Source organism: Vitis vinifera, chromosome 11 (assembly GCF_030704535.1).
Source record: "Vitis vinifera cultivar Pinot Noir 40024 chromosome 11, ASM3070453v1".
Lineage (NCBI taxonomy): Eukaryota > Viridiplantae > Streptophyta > Magnoliopsida > Vitales > Vitaceae > Vitis > Vitis vinifera.
Genome location: NC_081815.1, coordinates 6,628,215 through 6,650,921, shown reverse-complemented (window position 1 = coordinate 6,650,921; position 22,707 = coordinate 6,628,215). Strand labels below are relative to the sequence as shown.

Here is a 22,707-nt window from a genome sequence, read left to right as displayed (position 1 = left end):
CATCACAGTCAAGAACTGCTCCTTAAGAGAGGCAATCTGACCAATATAAGTAGATAGATCCAAGTCCTGTTGGCTGAGATGGACAATAGCAGAAGCCACCTTATAAAGACGCTGGATATCATTCGTGTATAATCCTTTGGCCTGAGTCCAAAATTTAAAACAAGTTTTATAGGCCTGAAGATGAAGAAGAATCCGGGGATCAACCGATTGCCATAATACACTACACAACTGTGCATCTATCTTCCTCCACTGTACGCGGTCAACCTCAGGGATATCTGCCTCCTGGGTAACCAAATGATCCTCATATCCTTGACCCATAAACCAAAGTTCAACAGAGGCAGACCAGGAGAGATAATTCTCACTGCCAACCAATTTCTCTGAGGTAATCAGAGGAGATCCAGAGAGAACAGACGTAAAGATCTGATTTTTGGTGGTCATATTCACGTATTTGGATCGAAGAGAGCCCTAAGATGGGTTCAGATTTCGGCGGAGAGAGAAAAACAGTGAAACCACGGCTGTGAGAGGTGCAATCAATGGAGAAAAAAAAGGTCGTGACGTGCCTGGAGAGGAAGAGAAGCAGCACCCAAGCCTCGGGGATGGAGGGGGAGCCCTGTCGGAGGTGGCCGGAATGGCAAGAAGGCCAAAAACAGGGAAAAAATGGAGATGCAGGGCTCGGGGAGGACTGCCGGAGGGCTAGAAGGCCAAGACGGCGCCGAACGAGCCTGGAGAGGTGTCGGAAGTGGCCGGAAAGTGGGCCACGCGCCGTCACGCGCCGGCGCGTGGGTGACAGGCCGGAGGAGAAGGGCGGCGCGTGGGGGCGCGTGAGATGCCGGTTGCCGGTGGGGTTTCCACTGGCGTGTAGATCAGCCTCCGGCGGTTCGGAATATGTGGTCGTTTCCCGGAAAAAAGGTCGCCGGAAAATGTCGCCGGAAAAGGTTGCCGGCGTGATGGAGATCCGACGGCGATGAGGTTGAAAAAAAAAAAAAATTAGGTTTTCTCCTTTGGCTCTGATACCATGTTGAGAGAGAGAGAGAGAGGAGAAAAACCTTATTCATTCATTGTAATCTCTACTTACAATTGAGAGATATATATATACAAGGCTAGGAGTCCTAACTACCATACATGTGACCTATATTAACAAGGAAAGATAGTATACTATACATACATTATATTCAACAGAAATTAAGCAAAGGTAACAAACAACAAATATGAGCTTCTGCATGTAAAATTTGTTAAATTCACTAATACATGAGGGGAGCAAATTATAGTAATTTATCACAACTCGAGACAAAAACAAAGACAAGAAAGAATCTGATGTGCAAATAAAAAAAGATCATATTTAGACATTAAATGGCTATATCCATATATCTTTGACTCATCTTTATGAAATGATAAAATATAGCAAAGCATATACCAAGAATTGGTCACATAGAAATGGACATATTAGTTTGCATAAGAGTGAGTGTAGAATATCGAAGGGAGCTATTCATGTTCAAGCCAGTTTTAAGAACAGCATTGTCATAATTAGAAACGTACAGGGTCAGTTGGTTTCTGAGTCCCCTACCACTACTAGTGGATTCAAGTGTATGAAAAAAGGACCAAGCTAAAGCAGGAAATATTTGTCCAATAATGGATCAAAGTATGCAACAAGCACAAGTCATAATAAAGGGTCTTGGTCTCAAAAGAGATGTAACAATGCCAGTTATTAGTTGAAGTGGTATACTAGCACTGGCAGAGGTAGGGCCTGGGTGGGGGGGGGGGGGGAGGGGAGGGGCGGCACCTGCCCCCCCTGAAAATGTTAAAAATAAATAAATAAATCCAGTTCTTGCAACAGGAGGATTCAAACACAAGACTGATAATGCCCCCCTAACAATAACAAGTCTTGACCATTGGACTAAGGCCCATATATGCATTAAAAGTTGCCCCCCCTAAATCAAATTGCTGGCTTCGCCACTGTATACTAGTACAGGATGCAACTTCTATATCAAGGAATAGTTCGTAGATTTCCCATGCAGAAATAACATGGTCACAGAATAGTTGTAGATTTCCTAAAGAAGATATCCATAGAAATAAACATTGAAGCGATTCCAAGAGAAATAGATGATTCAATGATTTGATCAAATAATATTGCTGTGGTTTGAAAGGAAGTAACAGTATCTACTCAGGAATGCAGTGGAAGTGGTGTTGAATTAGAGCAGATAGAAAGTGTCTTTATTATGGATGCTTTATTCTGTCCCCAATTGTAAAATGTCAAGCTGAGAAATAGAAGGAACATAAATCACACACACAAAATCTGAAAAAATACCACATGGATACTCTACTGTGGTAGGTATTCAAGAAAGAAAGAAACAAAACAAATAAAAACAAGAGTAATGGAAAAAAAATAAAAACCACACCCTCAAAGATGTACCAGAGCCCACAGTTGCTTTGCTGGAAGATATTCGAACTTGTAGTGGACAAAGAATTGTAATAAGCCTTCACCAACCCCTCATTCTTATCCAAACCATCCTCTCCACTTCCTTAGCACTCCTACTCAATGAATGCACCCCTTTAAACCTCCCACCAACTCTAACTCCCAATCTGAAAAGGCCTAAGCAAGGGTTCTAATGGCTTTGAACCCCTCCACCACCCTTACACCGGCCACTTGCATTCTTGACCTCAACAAGACTATAAAGAGGGAAAACCCACTTTCAAAGAGCTCTACCCAATCCACCTACCAGAAAAACCTTGACACTTAACCCATTTTCTACTGAGATTGAATTCCTGAGCTTAAACTGCTCCCATCCCCCTCTAATGGCTTTCCACAGAACTACCCCAAACACCTCTCTCACCTCCTGCATACTCCAGCCTCCATCTAACTCCCCAAACTTTCCCCTAACAAAGCTTACCTGTCAATAAATTTTGGCAAGTGGGAAAAAGGGGAGGAGAAAGCTTACAGGCCACAGCTTACAGAGACACGCACGTGACTTAGTTGTCCATCATTTGTTAGACTGTATGAAGACACATCCATTCTAGTTTTACCATATTTATGAAGAATCCACAAACAAGGATGAATAGTTTAAGTCTTGTGAGTAAAGTTTATTTTACACTGCTCAGCATTCAGCAAGCGGAAAAAAGGTTTACAGCAATAGGCACCAGATATGAAGGGCATGTATATAATCTTAAGCCAAAAGCCTATGGGTTGCTTATCAATGGCAGGAAAAAAGGAACCAAAACTATCGTTGGTTGGAATGTTTTCAGCAAGGGGATTAGAGTCTTGTGAGTAAAGTTTCTCTTGCTCTGCTCAGCATTCCCCAAGGGGAAAAAAGGCTTCCTGTGATACGCACCAGATATGAAGAGCATGTACATAGAAGCCTATCTTAAGCCAAAAGCCTATAGGTTGCTTATCAATAGCAAGAAAAAAAGGAACCAATATCATCATTTGGGATGTTTTCAAGTTTATAAAAATTCATTTCGATGATGTTTAAAGAATTTACAGCACTGACTTAGCAACAAGGATCCGCAGGTAACCCTACAAGGCTCAAAAAGGCAAAAATTATATATTCACCTCTTCTTGCGGGAACCTTTGCTGCTACTCCACAAACCATAAATTGATGCTAGTCGTTGTACCTGAAGATATCCGAATATCATTACTGTCAAGAAAAGAATATTAGAATTTATAAAGGACAAAGCACATCTTACTCCTTAGTTGCACAAAATCATTGGGTAGGTGAATAGATGAAAATTGTGAAGGCTTTGTTTCATGCCGATCAACATTTTTTGAAAGCACATGATTTTAGGATGCATTTATATGAAGGTGCTCTTTGTTGAAAACCAACTTGTAAATGGGCAAGTTTGGTGCCAAACAATAATAGTAATATAAGGATAACAGAAAGCAGAAGTATTTGGAACCTGCAACAGGGAACCACATACTGGATCTCATTATAAAGTTTATATAAGCATGTAGGAAACCCTCCATCACTCAAACCACAAAATGAGATTTGATAAATTGGAAATGAAACAACACCTCACAGCATTTTCAAATGACTATAAATGGGAAAATGACCTTACTCCAATTGTAAAGGCAGAAGAAAGTAAGGCATTCCATCCCACATGGAAGCTGACATGAACGTTTGTATATGTTAGATTTAAGTACAACATAAGCCCTGTTTAGCGTACAATTTGGAAGGCTTAAAGAAGCCTTTGTGTTTAACTACATTTAAGAAGTCCTTCAAGTTAAAGATATTAGGACTTAAAGCTATTTCTGCAGAAGTTATAGAACAGTAACCTCTGCTAAAAGAGCTTGAATAAGTTAGAGCTTGTTTGAATTTTATTTTTTTTACATGGATATTTGTACACTTTATTTTATAAAATGATATTTATAACATTATAAATTTGATGAAATGAGATTTATAACCTTATAAATTTGACAAAATGACAAACTACAAATTTATTTAAGTCCTTCCAAAAATGTAGCAACCAAACACTAACAAATCTCTTTCTAGTGGCTCTTTTACATACAAATCTTTTTACAAAGGACTTTATAAGAACCTACAGCTACACCAAACCAGACCCTAGCAATGGCAGTAAGGCCCTTCAATTGAGAAACCACGTTTATTTGATCAATAATTGAATTCTTTGAGAAATTCAACCCCACCAATGAATGAAGCCCAGAATATCAAAGCATAAAACCAAAACAAACCTTATTCCTTAGTCATATATCATATCATAATTAAACCAAATGAAATCAACATCAAAGTTTACTCAAATAGTTTTGAGGTCATATCTAAAGACGCATGGAGTAAATCAAGAATATCACTGATACAGTTGTGAGGAAAAAAAAAAAAAACCAAAGCACCAAACAAACCAAAAACAAGAGTGAGCTTCAAACCTGAGAGAAAGAGAGAGGGTGAAGGAGAGAGAGAGAAAGATAGATAGGTAGATAGATAGAGAGAGAGAGATCCAATACCTGCAAACAATCCTTGGGAAGCATAGCTTGAAATGAAAATATATCTACTTCATCCAAAACAATCTGCTTTAATTTCTACAATTCAGAATCAAAAAGTTGTTAGGAACTTGGGAGAATCCATTGGACTACTGATTTCCAAAAGCAAGAGGTTATACTCTAATATGCAGTTATACACAGTGATTGGATACCAAACAACAAAAAGAAAAAACTTTTCTTAAAAAATGTGTCTAAATGCAACAAATTGTTACTTGCGCAGACTGATATTGAGCCACAAGTCACACAACAAGACTATATTAAAGTCTATGAAGCTCAACCTTAACAAATTTTCTGTTGAATGCTGCTCCATAAACGAGATGCAACACTTCAAGAGTTGAAGTTATTGCATGTCTAATAAATTTCCACACATAATCAGATTCAGCAAACCAAACCCCATGGTTCACAGGCATGAGTGTTGACGGAGTTAGAGAGACCTTTGTTTGACAAGGTTAAATTACTATAATCCACAATATTTAAGGTAAAGATTTCTTTAGGCAATAAAGTGCAGAATAAAACAGATCCTTAGTGTATTAAGAAGAAACAACAGAGCATAGTGTTGGAAGTTATGTATAGGCAAAGTCAACAAGCAGAAAGCAATCCAAGAATAAACCCAAGACAAACTGAAATCCAAACAGTAGTTGGCAGATATGTGAAGAACTGAAAATTATATATAGAACTTAGAGATCAAGGTGCATAAATAATCCTCAAAAGTAGATCTACCCTCTGAGACTGTCCCATTGCAGCAAGTAATCTACTGTCCTATCATCTAGGATTCAACAATCAGCTTGCTGCAAGGGTGCACTCCAAAACGAAAGAAATATAGATGATGTTAAAATGTGCCACCAATCAAGGATGAATAGAAAAGAGCAATAGAATGCAATATTCGTCAAGAGTATATCTACCCTCTGAGATTGTCCCATTGCAGCAAGTAATCTACTGTCCTATCATCTAGGATTCAACAACCAGTCTGCTGCAAGGGTGCACTCCAAAATGGAAGAAATATAGTATGACGTTAAAATGTGCCTCCAATAAAGGATGAATGGAAAAGGGCAATAGAATGTATGGAAAGAACAAGGAGAAAAGATGATCAGAATATGCAGAGCCTCTGCTTTTCAGTGAATGGATAAAAAGGCAACAAATGACAAAGTAGGTCACATATTCTCTCCTAATTATAATCCTCTAACAAATCAGGAATAAGAATACCAAGGTAGAGCAAAATGTTAGTCAATTCGAACACACCCAGGAACCCTGAATCCTACAGGTCTCGCTGAACATGCAACAAGACCAAGTAATGCACCCAGTTAGATGGTTTCAGGTTAGGGTTCTTAAAAATCTTATTGGGTGGGCTTGGACCCCGTGCACGCACAAGCCTCCCACATACCTAACCACAACTCCAAAAAGCATATAGAACAGATAACAATATAAGTCACACACATCATCCCATTTATTTCCAATATCGGATTCAACAAATGGAATATTTGGAAAACACGACAAAAATTATACAAAATCTTCCAACACATATGAGATGGAGACATCATCAACCTTGGCCAGAGAAACCACAAATGCTCTAACCATAATTATCTGCAACCCTGATAGCATGCTTCAAATCTGTTTTATCTTTCCATCCCAAGACATTAAATGCAGCAATCCAGAAAATTTATTCTCTCTATGCATTTCCTAAGCCAAACCATCATTAATGCTCATTAAAACTTGAGAAGAGAGAGTCCTCAAATATATGTCAGTGTCCAATGGAGATGGAGATATGCATCATAGAGAGAATCTCTTTGGAAACAGGTCATAGTTGGAAATTTTGGGGCCAATGAAAGGGGATGGAGGACAAGGGCTAAGGGGGCTTAAGGGTGGGGTTGTGGAAGTCTATTACAAATGAGTGGGAGATTTTAGAAGTACATCTTACTTCATATTGGGTAACAAAAGGAGGGTAAATTTTTGGAAAGATAGTTGGTGTGGTGAGAGTGCTACGGAAGAATCCTTTCCTTTTTTTTTTGATAGGTAAAAGCACAGAAAAATGTTATATATAAAGAAAAAAAGAGCACCTAAAGGTTAGCCCAAAGCATACAGGGAGTATACAACAGACACCTAAAAACAAAAACAAAATAAAAGAAGGGATACAAAAAAATCTCACCCGCCCTCATCTAGGACCCAACCAATCAAAAAAGTTGATTAAAGGTAAAGGTTCTTCATTTATAAATAACTTAACTCAAGACCAAAAATTACAAACAAAAGATTTTTCATCCATTAAATTGAAAGCTCCTCATTATCCAAAGCAATCCTATTTCTTTCCTTCCAAACCATCCAAAGGAAACATAAGGGACTTGTCATCCAAACCTTTTTACGCTTCTTGCCCATAAAGGAACCATGCCAACCAAGAAGGATCTCTCTAATTGACAATGGGAGGATCCACATCACACCAAATAAAGCAAATAATAACTCCCACAAAACCTTTGTTTTGGTGCAATGAATTAGAATGTAATCAATGGACTCTTCTTGGCAAAACAAAGGAAACATCTGTTAGCTAGAAACCACCCCCTCCTCTTTAGTTGATCCAAAGTTAAAACCTTGCCCCACAAAGCTTCCCAAGTGAAAAAACCCACCTTGGAAGGAACACAAGGGCTCCAAATGATGCTCCTTGGAAACGGGACTGCATATCTAAGCTCCAATGCACCATAAAGGGACTTAACAGAAAATTTCTCATCCTTAGTAAATTTCCCATCCTTTCTAATTTTATTCTCTATAGTCGTGGATAAACACCTTTGGGTATTAGAGAGATGGGAGCAAGTTGGGAAAGGGGGTCAATGGAATCCTCAATTTCACAGACAATGTCATGATTTGGAATTGAAAGGAACAGAGGCATTTTCTCAAAGACAATAATCGGCGTCAATTAGAAGGGATGAACAAGATAGATTTACTTGCAAGGAATCCAAGTGTGGCAAATTCTTTGGTAAATCTTTCTATACCCCATCAACCTGGGGCAGAAGTGAGCCTTTCCCTGCATGCATGGTGTGGAACAATTGAATTTCTATGAAAGTGAGTTTCCTTGCTTAGAAGTTGTATGAGGAAGAGGTTTAATGGTTAATTAAATCAAACAGAGGTTATGGACTCCACAAAACATATGCTATATGTGTAAAGAGGAAGAGGAGTTCGCTCATCAAATGCTCTTTCACCCTTTACAACAGTTGCTTTTTCTCTTTTTGGGGTAGCCTGGGTAATGTTTTCTTCATAAAGAGGAAACCTTCTAATTTGGCATGACTCTTTTGTGGAGAAAAGGCAAAAGAAAGTTCAGAGGGTTGCTCCTTTGAGTCTATCTTGGCCTTTATGAATGAAGGAAATAGAACATTATTGGAAGATACTAAACAGTTGAATCAAGAAATCAAATCTTCCTTTACGTATACCTTTCTAGATTAGGTTAGAGTACACATAGATGACAATTCCTTCACTATGATAAGTTTTGTAGATTGGTTGAGCTCCAAGTAGATAGAAGGAGGTTTTTTTATTCTCTTTTCCATTCTGCTTGCCTATTGGGCTTCTTGTATACTTTATGTGTACTTTGATGCTCTTTTTTTCAACTGCTTCTAATACAAATTATTCTTTGGCCTATAAAAAAAATGTTAGGATCCAAAATTCACAAGGTATCCACCAATAGTGATCCATACCACTCATGCAACTGGCATCCCCATACCAATTCCCATTATTGACAATGCATGCTCAAGGTGCCATTAGGTTGCCTCATTTCCCTTTTTTTTTTTTTTTTTTTTATTTTATAAATAAGCAAGGAATATAATAACAAAAGGCAAACAACCACAAAGCATACAGGGGATATACAAGGTAGCTAAAACCTCAAAAACAAGATAAGAAAAAAACCAAAAGCCTTACCAACCCTTAAGTGGATGCTAACCACTCCAAGAAGCCTATAAGAGAAAGCGACTCCTCTCCAATATACAATCTAGTCCAACTCCATAAATTATAGACCAAATAATTTTTGAGTTTCTGAATTGCTAAAGAACTCCCCCTAAAGGCTAGCCTATTCCTCTCCTTCCAAACCGTCCAAAAAATGCACAAAGGGATGGATTTCCAAATCTTTTTCCTTTTTTTCCCACAAAAGGGCCCCTCCAGCTAAATAAGAATATGATTTACAGTTTCTTCTTCACGACCACACAAAAAGCAAGATTAGGGAGCTGCCACCCTCTTGTTTAGAGCTTATCTAATGTAAGCACCTTCCCCCACGTAGCCTCCCAAGCAAATAAAGCGACTTTGGTTGGAACTCTACCCACCCGTATGCAATTCTTCAAGAAGGCGGTGTCATTGGGGTTAACCAATAAACCGTACGCTTCCTTAACTCCAAACTGCCCGTTTCTTCCACCCTTCCAAGAGACTGAGTCATCCTCCAAAGTTAGCCTGTAGCCCCTTAGGACATGGAGCAAATTTCCTACCAAATCCAATTCTCAATCATTAAAAGCTCTAAAGAATCTTAGATTCCAACCTCCCTGACCGAAATTCTGGTCCCAAACTTCCTCCATCGTGGCATTCCTATGTGCAACCATGGCAAATAATTGTGGGAAACTTTGGGACAGCGTTGTACGGCCGCACCAATGGTCAGTCCAGGATCTGATTTTATTGTCATTTCCAACTATGAACACTATATTTTCCTAGCACCAATCTATTTCCTTCAAAATCTCCTTCCAAACCCCTACTCCAAACATCCCATTAGCCTTATTTGTCCTCCAACCAAGGCCCTCTTGCCCATATTTCACCGAAATCACATGCTTCCAAAGATTTTCCTTGTCGCAAGCAAATCTCCATATCCATTTGCCAAGCAAGGCCTTATTCAAGAGAGCTAGCTTCCTTAAGCCTAGCCCACCCTTCTCCTTATCCGCACAAACCACCTTCCAATTAACTAAGTGGGCTTTCCTCTCCAAGTTTCCCCCTCCCCAAACAAAGTCTCTTTGTAATTTTTCTAACCTTCTTGCTACTACCTTGGGCATTCGAAAGAGAGACATTTGATAAATGGGCATACTAGCCATCGTACTCTTTATGAGAGTGATTCTCCCGCCTTTGGAAATATATTGACGTTTCCAAAGCACAAGTCTCCTCCTCACTCTCTCTTCCACCCCATCCCACACAGAGAGAACCTTGTTAGGAGCCCCTAAAGGCAGTCCCAAATAAGAAGATGACAAAGAGCCCACCTTGCACCCTAACCCACTGCCATCACATCAACCTCTTCCACCTTACCAATTGGGAAGATTTCACTTTTGGCCAAATTGATCCTTAAACCTGACGCGACTTCAAACCAAAATAAGGTCCAGCTCAAGTGAGTTAGGTGCTCTTTCTTTGCCTCATAGAAAACAATTGTATCATCAGCAAAAAAAAAGGTGAGAAATATTCAAATCCGACCTTCTTCTTCCCCGGATTCTGCACCCTGAAAGGAAGCCCCCCGCAATAGCCCTCCTAATGAGAGCACTCAACACTTCCATTCCCATAACAAAGAGGTAAGGAGATAGGGGGTCTCCTTGACGAAACCCCTTGGCACTGGGAAAGAAGCTTGCCGGTACCCCATTAACCAAAACTGAAAATTTAGCTGTAGAGATGCATCTCCACATCCATCCCAACCACTTTGACCCAAACCCCATCTTTTGCATAACCTTCATAAAAAACTGTCAGTTAATGCTGCCATATGCTTTTTCGATATCCAATTTACATATAAGCCCTTTTTCTTTTCTTTTCTGCCAACAATCAATCACCTCGTTTACTATTAGGGAGGCATCCAAAATCTGTCTACCCATCACAAAAGCATTCTGATTAGGGGAGACCACTTTTCCAATCACTTTCTTGAGCCTATTAGCTAGCACCTTAGCCATCAATTTATATAGCCCCCCCAACAGGCTTATAGGTCTAAAATCCCCAAGGTCCTCAGCCCCTCCTTTCTTTGGTATAAGAACCAGAAACGTGGTATTGAGGCTCTTTAAAAAAGAGCTTTGTTCATGGAACTCCTTAAACATTTCCATGACTTCCTCTTTTACAAATTCCCAACAGTTTTTCCAAAAAGCCACTGTGAAGCCATCCAGGCCTGGGGATTTGTCTCCATTCATATCCATCAAAGCAGAGTGGACCTCTTCCTCAGAGAAAGGAATCTCCAGGTTCTCAGCTTCTTGGCAGCTTATTTGATCTAACTGCAGCCTCCCAATATCAACCTTCCAGTCTGAATCTTCTAATAACATTTGTTGGTAGGCATTAGCTACCCCTTCCCTCACTTCTTGCTCCTCTGACAGCCACACCCCATTTATCTTAATTTTGTCCATGGAGTTATTTCTATGATGGGCATTTGTCATACGATGGAAAAAACCCGTATTTCTGTCCCCTTCCCTTAACCATAATTCCCTTAAAAGCTGTCTCCAATGGACTTCTTCCAATGACACCCACTTTTTATAATTTTCCTTTGCATCCTTTTTTAATTTTGTTTCCTCCTCTGACAGGCTTCTCTCGCTTTCCACCAGGTCCCAAAATTCCACTTGTTGAAGAGCTGACATTTTATTGCATTCCAGCCTCCCAAACACATCCCTATTCCAAGATTTTATGTTTTGTTTAAGCTCCTTCAACTTTGCACCCAACCTAAAGCTGGCACTGCCTCTAACCACAATCCCCTGCCACCAACTCCGTAGGAGATCTATAAAACCCTCTACTTTAAGCCACATGTTTTCAAATCTGAATGGGGAGGGTCCTCTTCTTAAACCACCACCCTCTAACAAAATAGGGAAGTGATCAGATAAAGGCCTAGGCAGCCTGCTCTGGAGGACTCCCTATTTTATTTTGATGGGTATCTTGCATGTTATCAACATATTCAAAAATGCCCATCTTGGCTCATTTCATGCAAGTTCTTTTAGTTCCTTCAAAATGTTTAGCTCTTTCAAAATGTAATACACAAGCAATTAATTTCAGGAGATTTTCTTACTACTAAGCTTGTTAATCCAAAATTTTCAATAAAATAAACTTGTTAGATCATGTTTGCAACTCAAATTATGTTTAGTATTTTTATGAGAAAATCTATTAGAAAAGAGATCAAAATAATGCCATTATGTCATTCATGGTGACAACTAACAAAACCTTAACATGAGAGAAAACTAAAGCCCATAGTTGTGATGACACTCTACAATGAAGAAATAAGTGATCTAATAATTTCGCAAGTTCCTTCCACATCATGTCATCCCTTATCCTTGTGTAGTTATCGCCTTTCTTCCCAAATGTAAGAGTTTGGTCATGGAGTTTCTTAAGCTTATTTTCTATAAACTCTTCTTTCCAGTTCTTCCTAAAACCCTTTATTCCAAGCCCCGCACCAACCCCACACCCCCCTCTTCTAGTCAACTTCATTCAGGAATCTAAAGCCCCATCTAAGGTTAAAACTTTTACATGGCTTGTAGCTAATAAGAAAGTCAACATCAATAATCTGCTACAAATGAGAAAGCACTTCAAAGCTCTCAGCCCTAATTATTCTATTATGTGCCTAAAGAGTATAGTATCCATTGATCATTTTCTTACATTGCCCAATGACTTTGAGTCCTTAGCATAGGCTATTCAATCTTGCTAGGACAAATTATATTTCTCCCTAGAGTATGACACATGTGATGATTATTTCTTCTATGGGTGTTGGGAGTTCTCTTTAATGGATCTACTCTAGGTAATCGATGTTACTAGGGATTTCAAGTTGTGATTAGGGATCACCATGGTACATTGTTGAGAATCTTCTCTCAACTGGTAAGAGAGGAATTGGCTTTTAAGGTAGAGAGTTTAGCTCTTTTGGAGCGCTTATCGCATGTCCATGCTTTGACTCTAACAATTTATTAGTGGAAGGGGATTTTATAGTCGTGATCTCATGGGTATCTAAGTCGAAGAGGTTGTTCAAAGTACAACATGTGGCTTTGTCCAAGATTAAATCTAGCTAGTAGCTCAAGTTGTTTTTTTTCCCCTTAGTCCTCCACATTTAGCTAATAATGTTGCAAATCCAGTAGCAAAATGTGTAGGGGATATTTATCCCCTTAGGTCGCACATTGTTCCTATATTTTGTAAATGTTCTTATTTTATCGTTGATTTTGTAGAGTTGTCTTACTTTCCTTTTGTATCATCCTTTGTATTTCTAGAAAAATTTCTCATCCTTTGCCTGTGATTCATGTCAAAAATTATTATTTTTTAACTTAAAAAAATGCATTTATTCAATTTCTTTAAATTTTTAGATATCCTACGCTTCATTAATTCTCATTACTTTCTTGAAATGATACTTTTTAATTAAGAAAGTCAATAAAATTTTGTTTGGAATTGGACATATTACTTTATAAGTGTATAGCTATATTATTAATGATGTGAAATTATAGTTTACAATGGAAACTTTAGATGAAAAGACAATGTCTAACAGCTAAAATACAACAAATACTTAGATATTTGATACTGCCTATATACGTGGGGCGCACCCCATCTTTTTAGGCATTTCTTAATACATGATTTTGTTGCCTATCAAAAAGAACAAATACTTAGATGTTTGCAAGAGTGATCAAATACATTATAAAAATGTCATTTGTAATTTGTAGAAATAAAAGATTTTGAGATAATTGCAATAAAATATGTTTTTAGGTTTTTTATGCATCATTGGTTGTTGTTCATAAAAATAATTGTTATGTTGAAATTTTTTTCCATATTTTCTTTAGTTGCTACTATTTAATTAGAATAAACTCTGAATGTTAATGGAATCTCTTGTAAAGGTTTAATCATAGTTGTCAATTCATAAATCATATTGATAATTATTTAACTATTTTTTTGAATAATTTGTCATATAATAAAGTGTATTATAAATTCTTTCACATAAGAAAAACAAATTGATAAAATATGTTTGCATATATGAACCACAAATATGTTGCCTTAAACAAAGTATAAAAGCAACACATAACCAATTTTATGGAAGATTATAAACTTAAGGCCTTGAAGCTTGGCTAAGGTGGAGAAGGGTTGTGGAAGTGTAAGGGTGGGGACAAGGAGGTTCCAAGTTCAATCCATGGACCAAAAAGGAGAGAAAAATTACCTATAAAAAAATAAGAATTCAAAAAAGGTAAATAAGATATTCATCAATTTTGTATATATATATAAACTATAATTACATATAAGTATAAATATATACTTGGCTAGATCTTTTGATTTGAGTTTGTGTCATTTTCAAAATTCCAACTTTCCAAGTTCATTATCATTCCCTCCCTTGAAGGAAGGAAATAAATAAAAATTTAAAAATAAATAAATAAAGGGAAAAGAACACATAGAAACAGAAACCTAATATGTGTGAGAATTAATAAAAAATGAACTAATTCATTAATATGAATTTCAAGTACAAATGAAGGATGAGAAATCTTTCTAAAAATATACTAACATTGAGCACAGAAGAAAATAATTAACTTCTTGAGTAGAAACAATAGGACAACCATACTTATCAAGAATACAACATGAACTTGTACAAGTTAGAGCAACACTACACTGCTCAAGGAGGTAAGAAATCTCCTACAAAAAAAAAAAAACCCAATGCTTGGCTCCTTGTTTTGCTAAATGATTGGCGACACAATTAGCTAAACACGTAGACTAAGAGAAGGAAAAACCCAAGTCATTAGCAACATCTAGAATTTGGTGAAGCTACCTATTATACCTCTAAGGTCCACTATTTGATTTAGTCACCTAGGGTGCCAAAATAGCTTAATCCCCTACCAACAATAAGTTAGAAAGCCAAGGAGCCGTGGGCAGTGGTAAACCCTCCAAAAGAGATATTTGAAAAAACTCCCAACACTATACCACTATGTTCTCTTATCACAACTCCAATCCTCATCTAACTCACGTTACCCAAAGCACATCCATCAAAATTTAACTTAAATGAACCCACTAGAGGTGGAATCCATATAGGGAGCAAATCTTTATCTAAAGCTTTTGACTTGCAACAAATTCCAATTAAGTTGTAGAACTCTAAGAAGAGTACTCTCGAAAGCTATACTAGCAGAGGCCAAAAGAAAACAGGAACAAAAATAAATCATAACCCAAATATTCTCTAGGTTCCTCTACTTGTCATAAAAAGTACTTGCATTTCTCTTTTACCAAACTATCCAAATCAATATGAGACAAGCAACATGCTACAATACTATACTTCTAAAGGTATTTCCAAACCACCTAAAACAAATATTTATCATGTCAATCATATTTTTAAGGGAACCCAACTTATCTAGACTAGTCTAATTAACCTATGCTATAGGCTCAAAGTCACCACATAGTGTTGATTCACCACTTCCCAAACACAAAGTGCAATGGATCAAACTAAGAGCTTTTAAGGTCTCTTCACTTATAGCAAATCATTGATACTGACCACAAGCCATGTAAACACCTTAAACTTGGATGAAACTTTAAATTTCCAAATGAAATTTGCTGGAAAGAAAGAGGTTGGAGTCATAGATCTAGATAAAGCTAAGAAGAAATATTTTACAATAAATAAATTTGAGGACATCAATGACTAAACTCTCACATCTGATTAAAAAAAGAGGACAAGTATAGATGAATAAGAGAGGACATAAAAAATTCAATATCCTCAATTTTTGAATCAGTGAGGTGAAGATAAAAATTAACATTCCAAGACACACAAGAAAAGGAGAAACCAAGAATGCATAAAATAAGATAACCTCTAACTCTCACTACTTTGAAAAGGTTTGGAAATTGGGAACAAAATGCTCAATCTCCCCTACACAAGGCTTCCTAAAAACAAATCTAAACACTATCACCCACCGAAAAAATACATATGATGTAGGACAACCCTAGGATGGTTGTCTACACTCAAAAATAGGTGGGCTAGGGTTTTGATTTTAGAGTATAAGGAGAGGAACAAAGAATAAAGTTTATGGTAGAGAAAAAATAAAATAAAATAAAATAAAGAGAAAAAAAAAACGATGAAGAAAAGATAGAAACCTTAGAGTCTCATTAGAGTCTTTTAGGAGTCTCACCTAGAAGAAAAATCAATAGAATCGCACCATTGAGGATTGCAACACTTGTAATGAAAAAACATAATATTATTAATATCAATCAATTCATTCCTTTAATTTACATCAATTAGCCTATTTATAGATTTCTCTAAGAGATCCAAAATCTACTAGGACTCTAATAAACCTATCATGACTCAAATTTTAATTATATTATAACTTAACTAGCTAATCCTATTTTGACTCCAATAAATACTAATCATAATTTTAATACTAATTCTAATTTAATTCCAACTAATATTAATCCTAATGTAATTCCAAGTAATACTAATCCTACTTTAATTGCAACTAATACAAATTCCCTTTCTTGATGTATCTCTTAGAGATTCATCCTCATTAACATATGATTGCAAAAATTGAAGAAGACTTGAGCAATCGCCTTCCAAGGGCAATAATGTGACCACCTGACTATAACGTTGGCATCCTAACCATTGGAGTGTAGCCTATAGATACTAATATGACCTTATACCATAGAGTATTACTTTCCTTAGGAAGCCTCCATAGCCACTTCCCTAAGAGAGCTCTATTCCTCAAAGGAAACCTTATGTATCAAGCTAAAGTTTTCATTCATTATCATCTCCAAGGTCAACATTCAATAATTGCATAGTGCTTTCATCTAGGATCATTCTTTTTTCTTTTTTTTTTTGATAGGATTCATCTAAGATCATTCTCTATCTTTTTTTTTTTTGTTTTGTCATCATTGTTTAACCTTAAAGTACATTTTAAACAACTAATATAATATTTTTCTAGGGAAAAATTTTCAAATTTGGTTTAAAAATAAAAAATAAAAAAAATAAAAAAACTATAAAAATAATCAATTGCAATCGGTTGCCTCCATGTAGATCATCCATCCTATATGTATAGAAAGATACAATTGAGATAGGATATGTACTTGTGATATGCATCATTTTATACTTATAAAGAATTGTACCACATGTTGTAGAATGAGTCCATTAATTGTGACAAATTCATATCTACCATTGCACATATCTATAATTTAGATTCTTTCTTGGATCAAACTTTAACCATTTCATTTAAAACCTAATTGGTGTCCAGTGAAGGAGGTTAAGCCTTTTATGGCATTCAACATCCTACCAGAATTGACACTTCTCCCAAGTTTGAATATGTTTGTTTAGCCATCATGATAGTCATCTCAAGTCTAAGCAAGTGGCATTGTTGCTTCCCCACATGACACTCTTGTAACTCCGAGTCATTACCCTTGCCTTTGATACCGATTTTCTTAGATTAGACTTTGATCATCTCATTTATAAACCAATTGGTGCCAAATGAGGGAATGCAAACCTTTTACGGAATTCCACATCACACGTAACTTCACACCCATCTTGGGCCCAGACCTATTTCCATATCCATCATGACATCTATCAAAGGCCTAGGAGAGTGGTGTTGTTGCTCCCAATAAGCCCAATCTCAACATGATGCTCTTGTGATTTCAATCCATAACCTTTAGCTCTAATACCAATTCTTAGATTGAGCTTTCACATCTCATTTGAAAACCAATTGATATGAATAAGGGAAGCTAAACCTTTTATAGTATTCAATATAACACCCGACTTCACACACACTCTGAGCCTAGGCTTTTTTCTTGAGTCGTCAAGTCACCTAGAAGAGCAACATTGTTGCTCCCCAATAACTTTAATTATCATAATAGTAAGAATAGTCAATAATGACATTTAATGCCAACTTTCCCAAGCATTTCTATAAGAAATATTTTTCTTCATAGGACCATATTTCTAACTTAAGTAGGGATGGCTCATAGAAGGCTCACCCAAGTGCTGCAATGATCCATAGTAAGAGCATATTGTTCAAGAGTAGATGGCACCACAATATACTACTAAAAAGTATAATGGCACTAATAATCATTAAAAAATTATGATTTGAAATGAAAAACAATAACAAAAGAAAGGAAAGACTTGTCATTTTTTATAGGCAAAAGGAGACTTGTCATTTTTTATAGGCAAAAGGAGACTTGTCATTTATCAAATCTCCTAAACAAGAATTATGAGTTTTCTGTTTACCAAATTTATTTCCTTAAGGTCAACACCACGGCGCACCATTCTCTCCTGATGCTTCAAAGCAATCTTTTCTTTACGATGTTTCTTTTTTGCACCTGAAAAAACATATTAAAAATACATATATATAAAATTTGAAGGTGAGTAGTTGAATGCGTCTGAAAGTAGGGCATACAATCCACCAAATTAACAATGAAAAATAATTGCATGCTGTAAGTGTGGTGTCTGACATCTTACAGTTCATATTTGGGTGAGTAGTTGATTGTTCTTTGAACAGTAATGATGTGAAATTAAGAGAAAATTGAACCCCTTTTTCTTTTCTTTTCTTTTTTTCAGTATATAATCGTATGTTGGAATAGATTAAAACTTAATTTTAGATCATTCTTAGCTTCCTTAAGCACATTTTTTATTCAACAGGTTGACCTGCTCAGTTATGCATTAAGGACAATGTTGCACTCGTACGCACCTATGCATAAATTTTTTTTAACCAAATATTTCTGCATTTCTCTCACTTTTATTAAAACTTTGCATTAGAAATAGATCCATGAAAGGGTGGGTCAAGACCTTAAAATCCAGACTACCTGAAATCTCGCATCATTTCTTTGTTTTTGCAAACAATGCTAGTTATATATGAAAATAGAGTTATTTGATACAACAAGAAAAGCAACATTCAACTTATGCCTATCTCCAGGGTGATCCCAATGTTGATGCAGAAAGAGAGAAAGAGAGAGAGGCCCCTGTTTGCCAACATAATCCAAATGCATGAAACAAAAGAAAATAAAAGAGTTATTGGCAGAACAAGTACACCAGCATGATGGATGGCTACCTCTTGCATACACAAGGCCATCAATTTCTTAGATAGGCCCAACAAAAAGATGGGTATTGGGTAGATCATGAGACCTGCCTTGCCACTTAGGACCAAATGGACAATCTAAATCACCTATTTATCAGTATATTTCAGAAATCAAAAGGAAAATGAGTAGGGAGAAAAAGATGTGATTGTAAAGCTCGTCTTTGACCGAATTCAGAATTCAACGCTTAAACAATAGAGAATAATATTATATATTAGTAACCTCATTTTCCTGCTCCAGTATAAGAATATATCAGACATGAGAATATATTATTAGATTCCTGGGCCCAACATAGCGCATGCATGTTTCCCAAGAAAATCATAAGTTAATGAACTTCTTTACCTGGAAAGTTTCCAAAATTTTTGCTCTTTTGAGCCTCGGAAGGCCAAGACTGTGGAAGCTTAGCAACATGCTTCTTTTTTGCAGAAATTTTTCTGGGATCCTTTAAATACATAAGATCATCCAAAGCCATTGACCAATCACCTGCAGCAACTCCTGTTTTAGGAGTGGCTTTCTTTCTTGATCGTGGCTTCTTCATACCATAGTCCCTAGATGCATCCTGGAGAGCAATCCCACCCAACTTCTCTATAGTATCATCAAAGCCATTGCTAGAAGAACCATCGTCATCTGAGACATCCAAATCCTGTTCTACCAACCACTTCACATCTACAACTTTGTCACTCCCACCAATTCCTTCCAAGTAATCCTTTGCAACCTCTTCATCAATATCTGAATCACTATCTGATGTGTCCGATGAACTAACTGAATCTTCTGGCTCAAGAGACTCAGAGCTTTCCTCGTCAAGCGACTCCCCATCAATTTCCTCATCACTCTCCTGATCTGAAATATCCTGAGTGTATAATTTCATGCCTCCAATTGACAAAAACCCAGAATTTTTCTCTGAAGAAAATGCCCCACTGAATACATCTTCAGCCATCTCAGCATCCATGTCCTTCTCGAGTGATGATGATTTGAAACATGACCCCCCTTCTTCCATTTTCTTTGTGGATGCTCCAATGCTACTGGGTGTGTTAAGCACTTCTTCAGCCATCTCAACACCCAACTTGCAAATGTTGTTTTCATCAGCATCTGCATCCTTCTCAGGTGATGATAATTTGAAACATGAGCCTTCTTCCTCTTCAATTTTCTTCTTAGATGTTCCATTGCCACCTGATGCCGTCTCAGATTCATCAAAGAACCCCAATCCTCTGCATGAGCTATCACCTAATACCAAATCTGAACCATAATCATAAGTGAAATTCTCACAAAATGTTTTTGAGCATGGTGTTTTGTCTTCAAAAGCAACAATCTGAGTCTCCATGGAATCAACTAAAACAATTGGCTGTGATGCATTCAAATAATTATCCCCATTACTGCCCCCAACATATGATTCTGGATGCATACCATCCTGAAAAATCCCTCAACTACATTTAGATCAGTAAAAAATTAACTGATTACTGAACTTTAATCTAAATTTGATCTCATTCAGGCAACTACAGGAATAACAACTCCTTTTCTTTTTTTTTTTCCATAGTTTGGATGAGAAATGGCTCATGGAAGAGGATTCTGGAAAAGAATTCCTTCCATTCACTTGAAATTAAATTTTCTAATGCCAACTTTGGGAAAATTCATGTCTCTGCAACTATTTCATGAAAATTAAATGGAAAAAGATGCATTCAAACTAAAAATTAACTTTCTTCTCTTAAAAATTGCTATGATTAGATGTTTTCCATCCAGTCAAATTTAAAATAATAAAAAGGGCAAAAAAAGAAATTAAAAAAAAAAAGTCAGACTTAAGAATAAGTAATTTCCATAATTAAGAAAAACCACATTCAAAAGTATATTATAAATTACATTACAAAAAAAATGGTAAACCATTGGTCCATGAGCAGTAGCCGTGTTCAAGTGCTGTTACATTGTTCAAGAGTTTGTTTGTACATCTTGTTTCTTTACCTCCTTGTTGGCATTGTTGCACAGGTTTTCTGTCTTGTTAAGTGTCATTCATCTTTGTTCGTAAAAATTTTGGGCAATTCACCAAATGAATTTTTTGTTAATGATAGAAAGAAAGGTTGAAGCCAATGGAAACAGCCAGCTCGAGATTCAATATAGGCCCATTTCCATTCTGACCACATACAAGAATTACAAGATACATATTTTCTTCACAGGAAAACAAGAAGTTAGAGCCCACAATTAAGACTTCAATAAAGAAAAAAAATATATCCTTATCAATTCTCCCCTAAATGGGACTACACGCTTCTCAAATGAAATAAACTTCAATTTTTGAAAATAATAATAATAATAACTTTGACACCAAGACGAAACTTGTCTCCATTCTGGATCGAACCCACATGAAAAGTCCCGAAATTAAAAATAATAATAATAATAATAAAATAAATAAATAATCAATCAAATCCAAGAAACCCAAATAATCGATGAAAAAAATCCTATTTTTAGCTCAAAACAATGTTTACCTGGGGAGTAGCAGCTGGATAGGTGTATCCGTAAGCATTTCCAGTGTATTTCCCCGGCCCATATCTGGACCCAGAAGCACCGCTCGCACCCGAATTCCCCGATCGGGCATTTCCATTGGGGTTTTTTCTTCCTGCAATTCAACGCTCAATCAAATCCAATTCAGGCACGAAGAGAGTCTCGGAGAAAGAAACCCTAGATAGAAAAGGAAAAATAAAACCTGGGATAGAATTAGGGGTAGAATGCAAATTGGGGCTCCAATCAACCAAGGAACCCCCAGAGACGAACACCGATCCAGCAGAAAAGTTAGACGGTGCTTTGGACCTGGACTTGGACTTGTTGAAATGCTTTTTCTTGGCTCCGCCGGCCATGGCGGATTGGGTGTGTCTGTGAGATCTTTGAGTCCAATTCTCAGGCGAGTTTGGGCCAACACCGAAAAGCTCGACTCGGGTGACTTGCTTACGAAGCAGTTGCGTCCTGAAATTGCTGCTATTACTCAGTTGTACCTTTTGAGATTAAGGTCTCATAGGCGGTTAAGGTACAATCCCGATGAACAGCAAGCTCAGGTGTATTAGGAGGGCCCCCTCGCAAAATCAAGTCCGGCCCACTTACCCCAATGTACAAAGCCCTCCTTTAATTTGGTATTTAAAATTACTTATTTATGTAAAAGTGACAATGTAATCACTCAATCATTATTGAAAGCTAAACCTTGTATTCTTTTTCCACAAAAACATTATTTAAAAGAAATAACATTTTCTATAAATGTTATATTTATTATTATTATTATTATTGAAAATTAATAATTATTAAGACTAAGTTTCTTACCCCAACAGTATAAATATTGTTTGTTTTGAACTCAAAGAGGTCTTTATGATTTTAAAACACATTTATAAGGTTAAAAGCGACTAATACTTATATAATGTCATAAATTTTATCACATATTTAATATGAATATTACAAACATTCTCGTACAAATACAACGTTTTTATTATGTCTCATGGGATTACGATATTAAATAGACAAATACATATTACTGAGTCAAACAAACTTTCACATCCGAGTCGGGGATTAGCTCCGATATAATTTGTAATGATTTCTTAAAACGGACAATATTTACATGATTGGATGCGGATTGTTACAATAAGAATGTTTTAAAAAAATGTATGAAAATTTTAAATTATAACAAATAAAGATATATCATTTCATAAAAATAATTAATACACAAAAATGTGTTGATCATTTCACAACAAATCTACTAATGCCTACCTTTTCTTCCCAAAAATAGTTATTATATTTATAGGTTATATTTAAATTTC

The 22,707-nt window shown here is 36.5% G+C and overlaps 1 protein-coding gene across 1 annotated transcript in view; it reads right to left on the bottom strand.

Moving 5' to 3' along the window:
• Positions 1-22,006, bottom strand: part of LOC100260114 (uncharacterized) — a 29,307-nt gene extending 7,301 nt beyond the window's left edge. The window contains exons 1-6 of the mRNA XM_002265183.5: positions 21,612-22,006; positions 21,394-21,524; positions 19,265-20,330; positions 18,078-18,169; positions 4,949-5,023; positions 3,548-3,609 (exon numbers count right to left, since the gene is read on the bottom strand). Of these exons, the coding sequence (XP_002265219.2) occupies positions 3,548-3,609; positions 4,949-5,023; positions 18,078-18,169; positions 19,265-20,330; positions 21,394-21,524; positions 21,612-21,762 (1,577 nt within the window). The 5' untranslated portion in view covers positions 21,763-22,006. The remainder of the gene's footprint in view (positions 1-3,547; positions 3,610-4,948; positions 5,024-18,077; positions 18,170-19,264; positions 20,331-21,393; positions 21,525-21,611) is intronic.
• Positions 22,007-22,707: the final 701 nt, after the last annotated feature.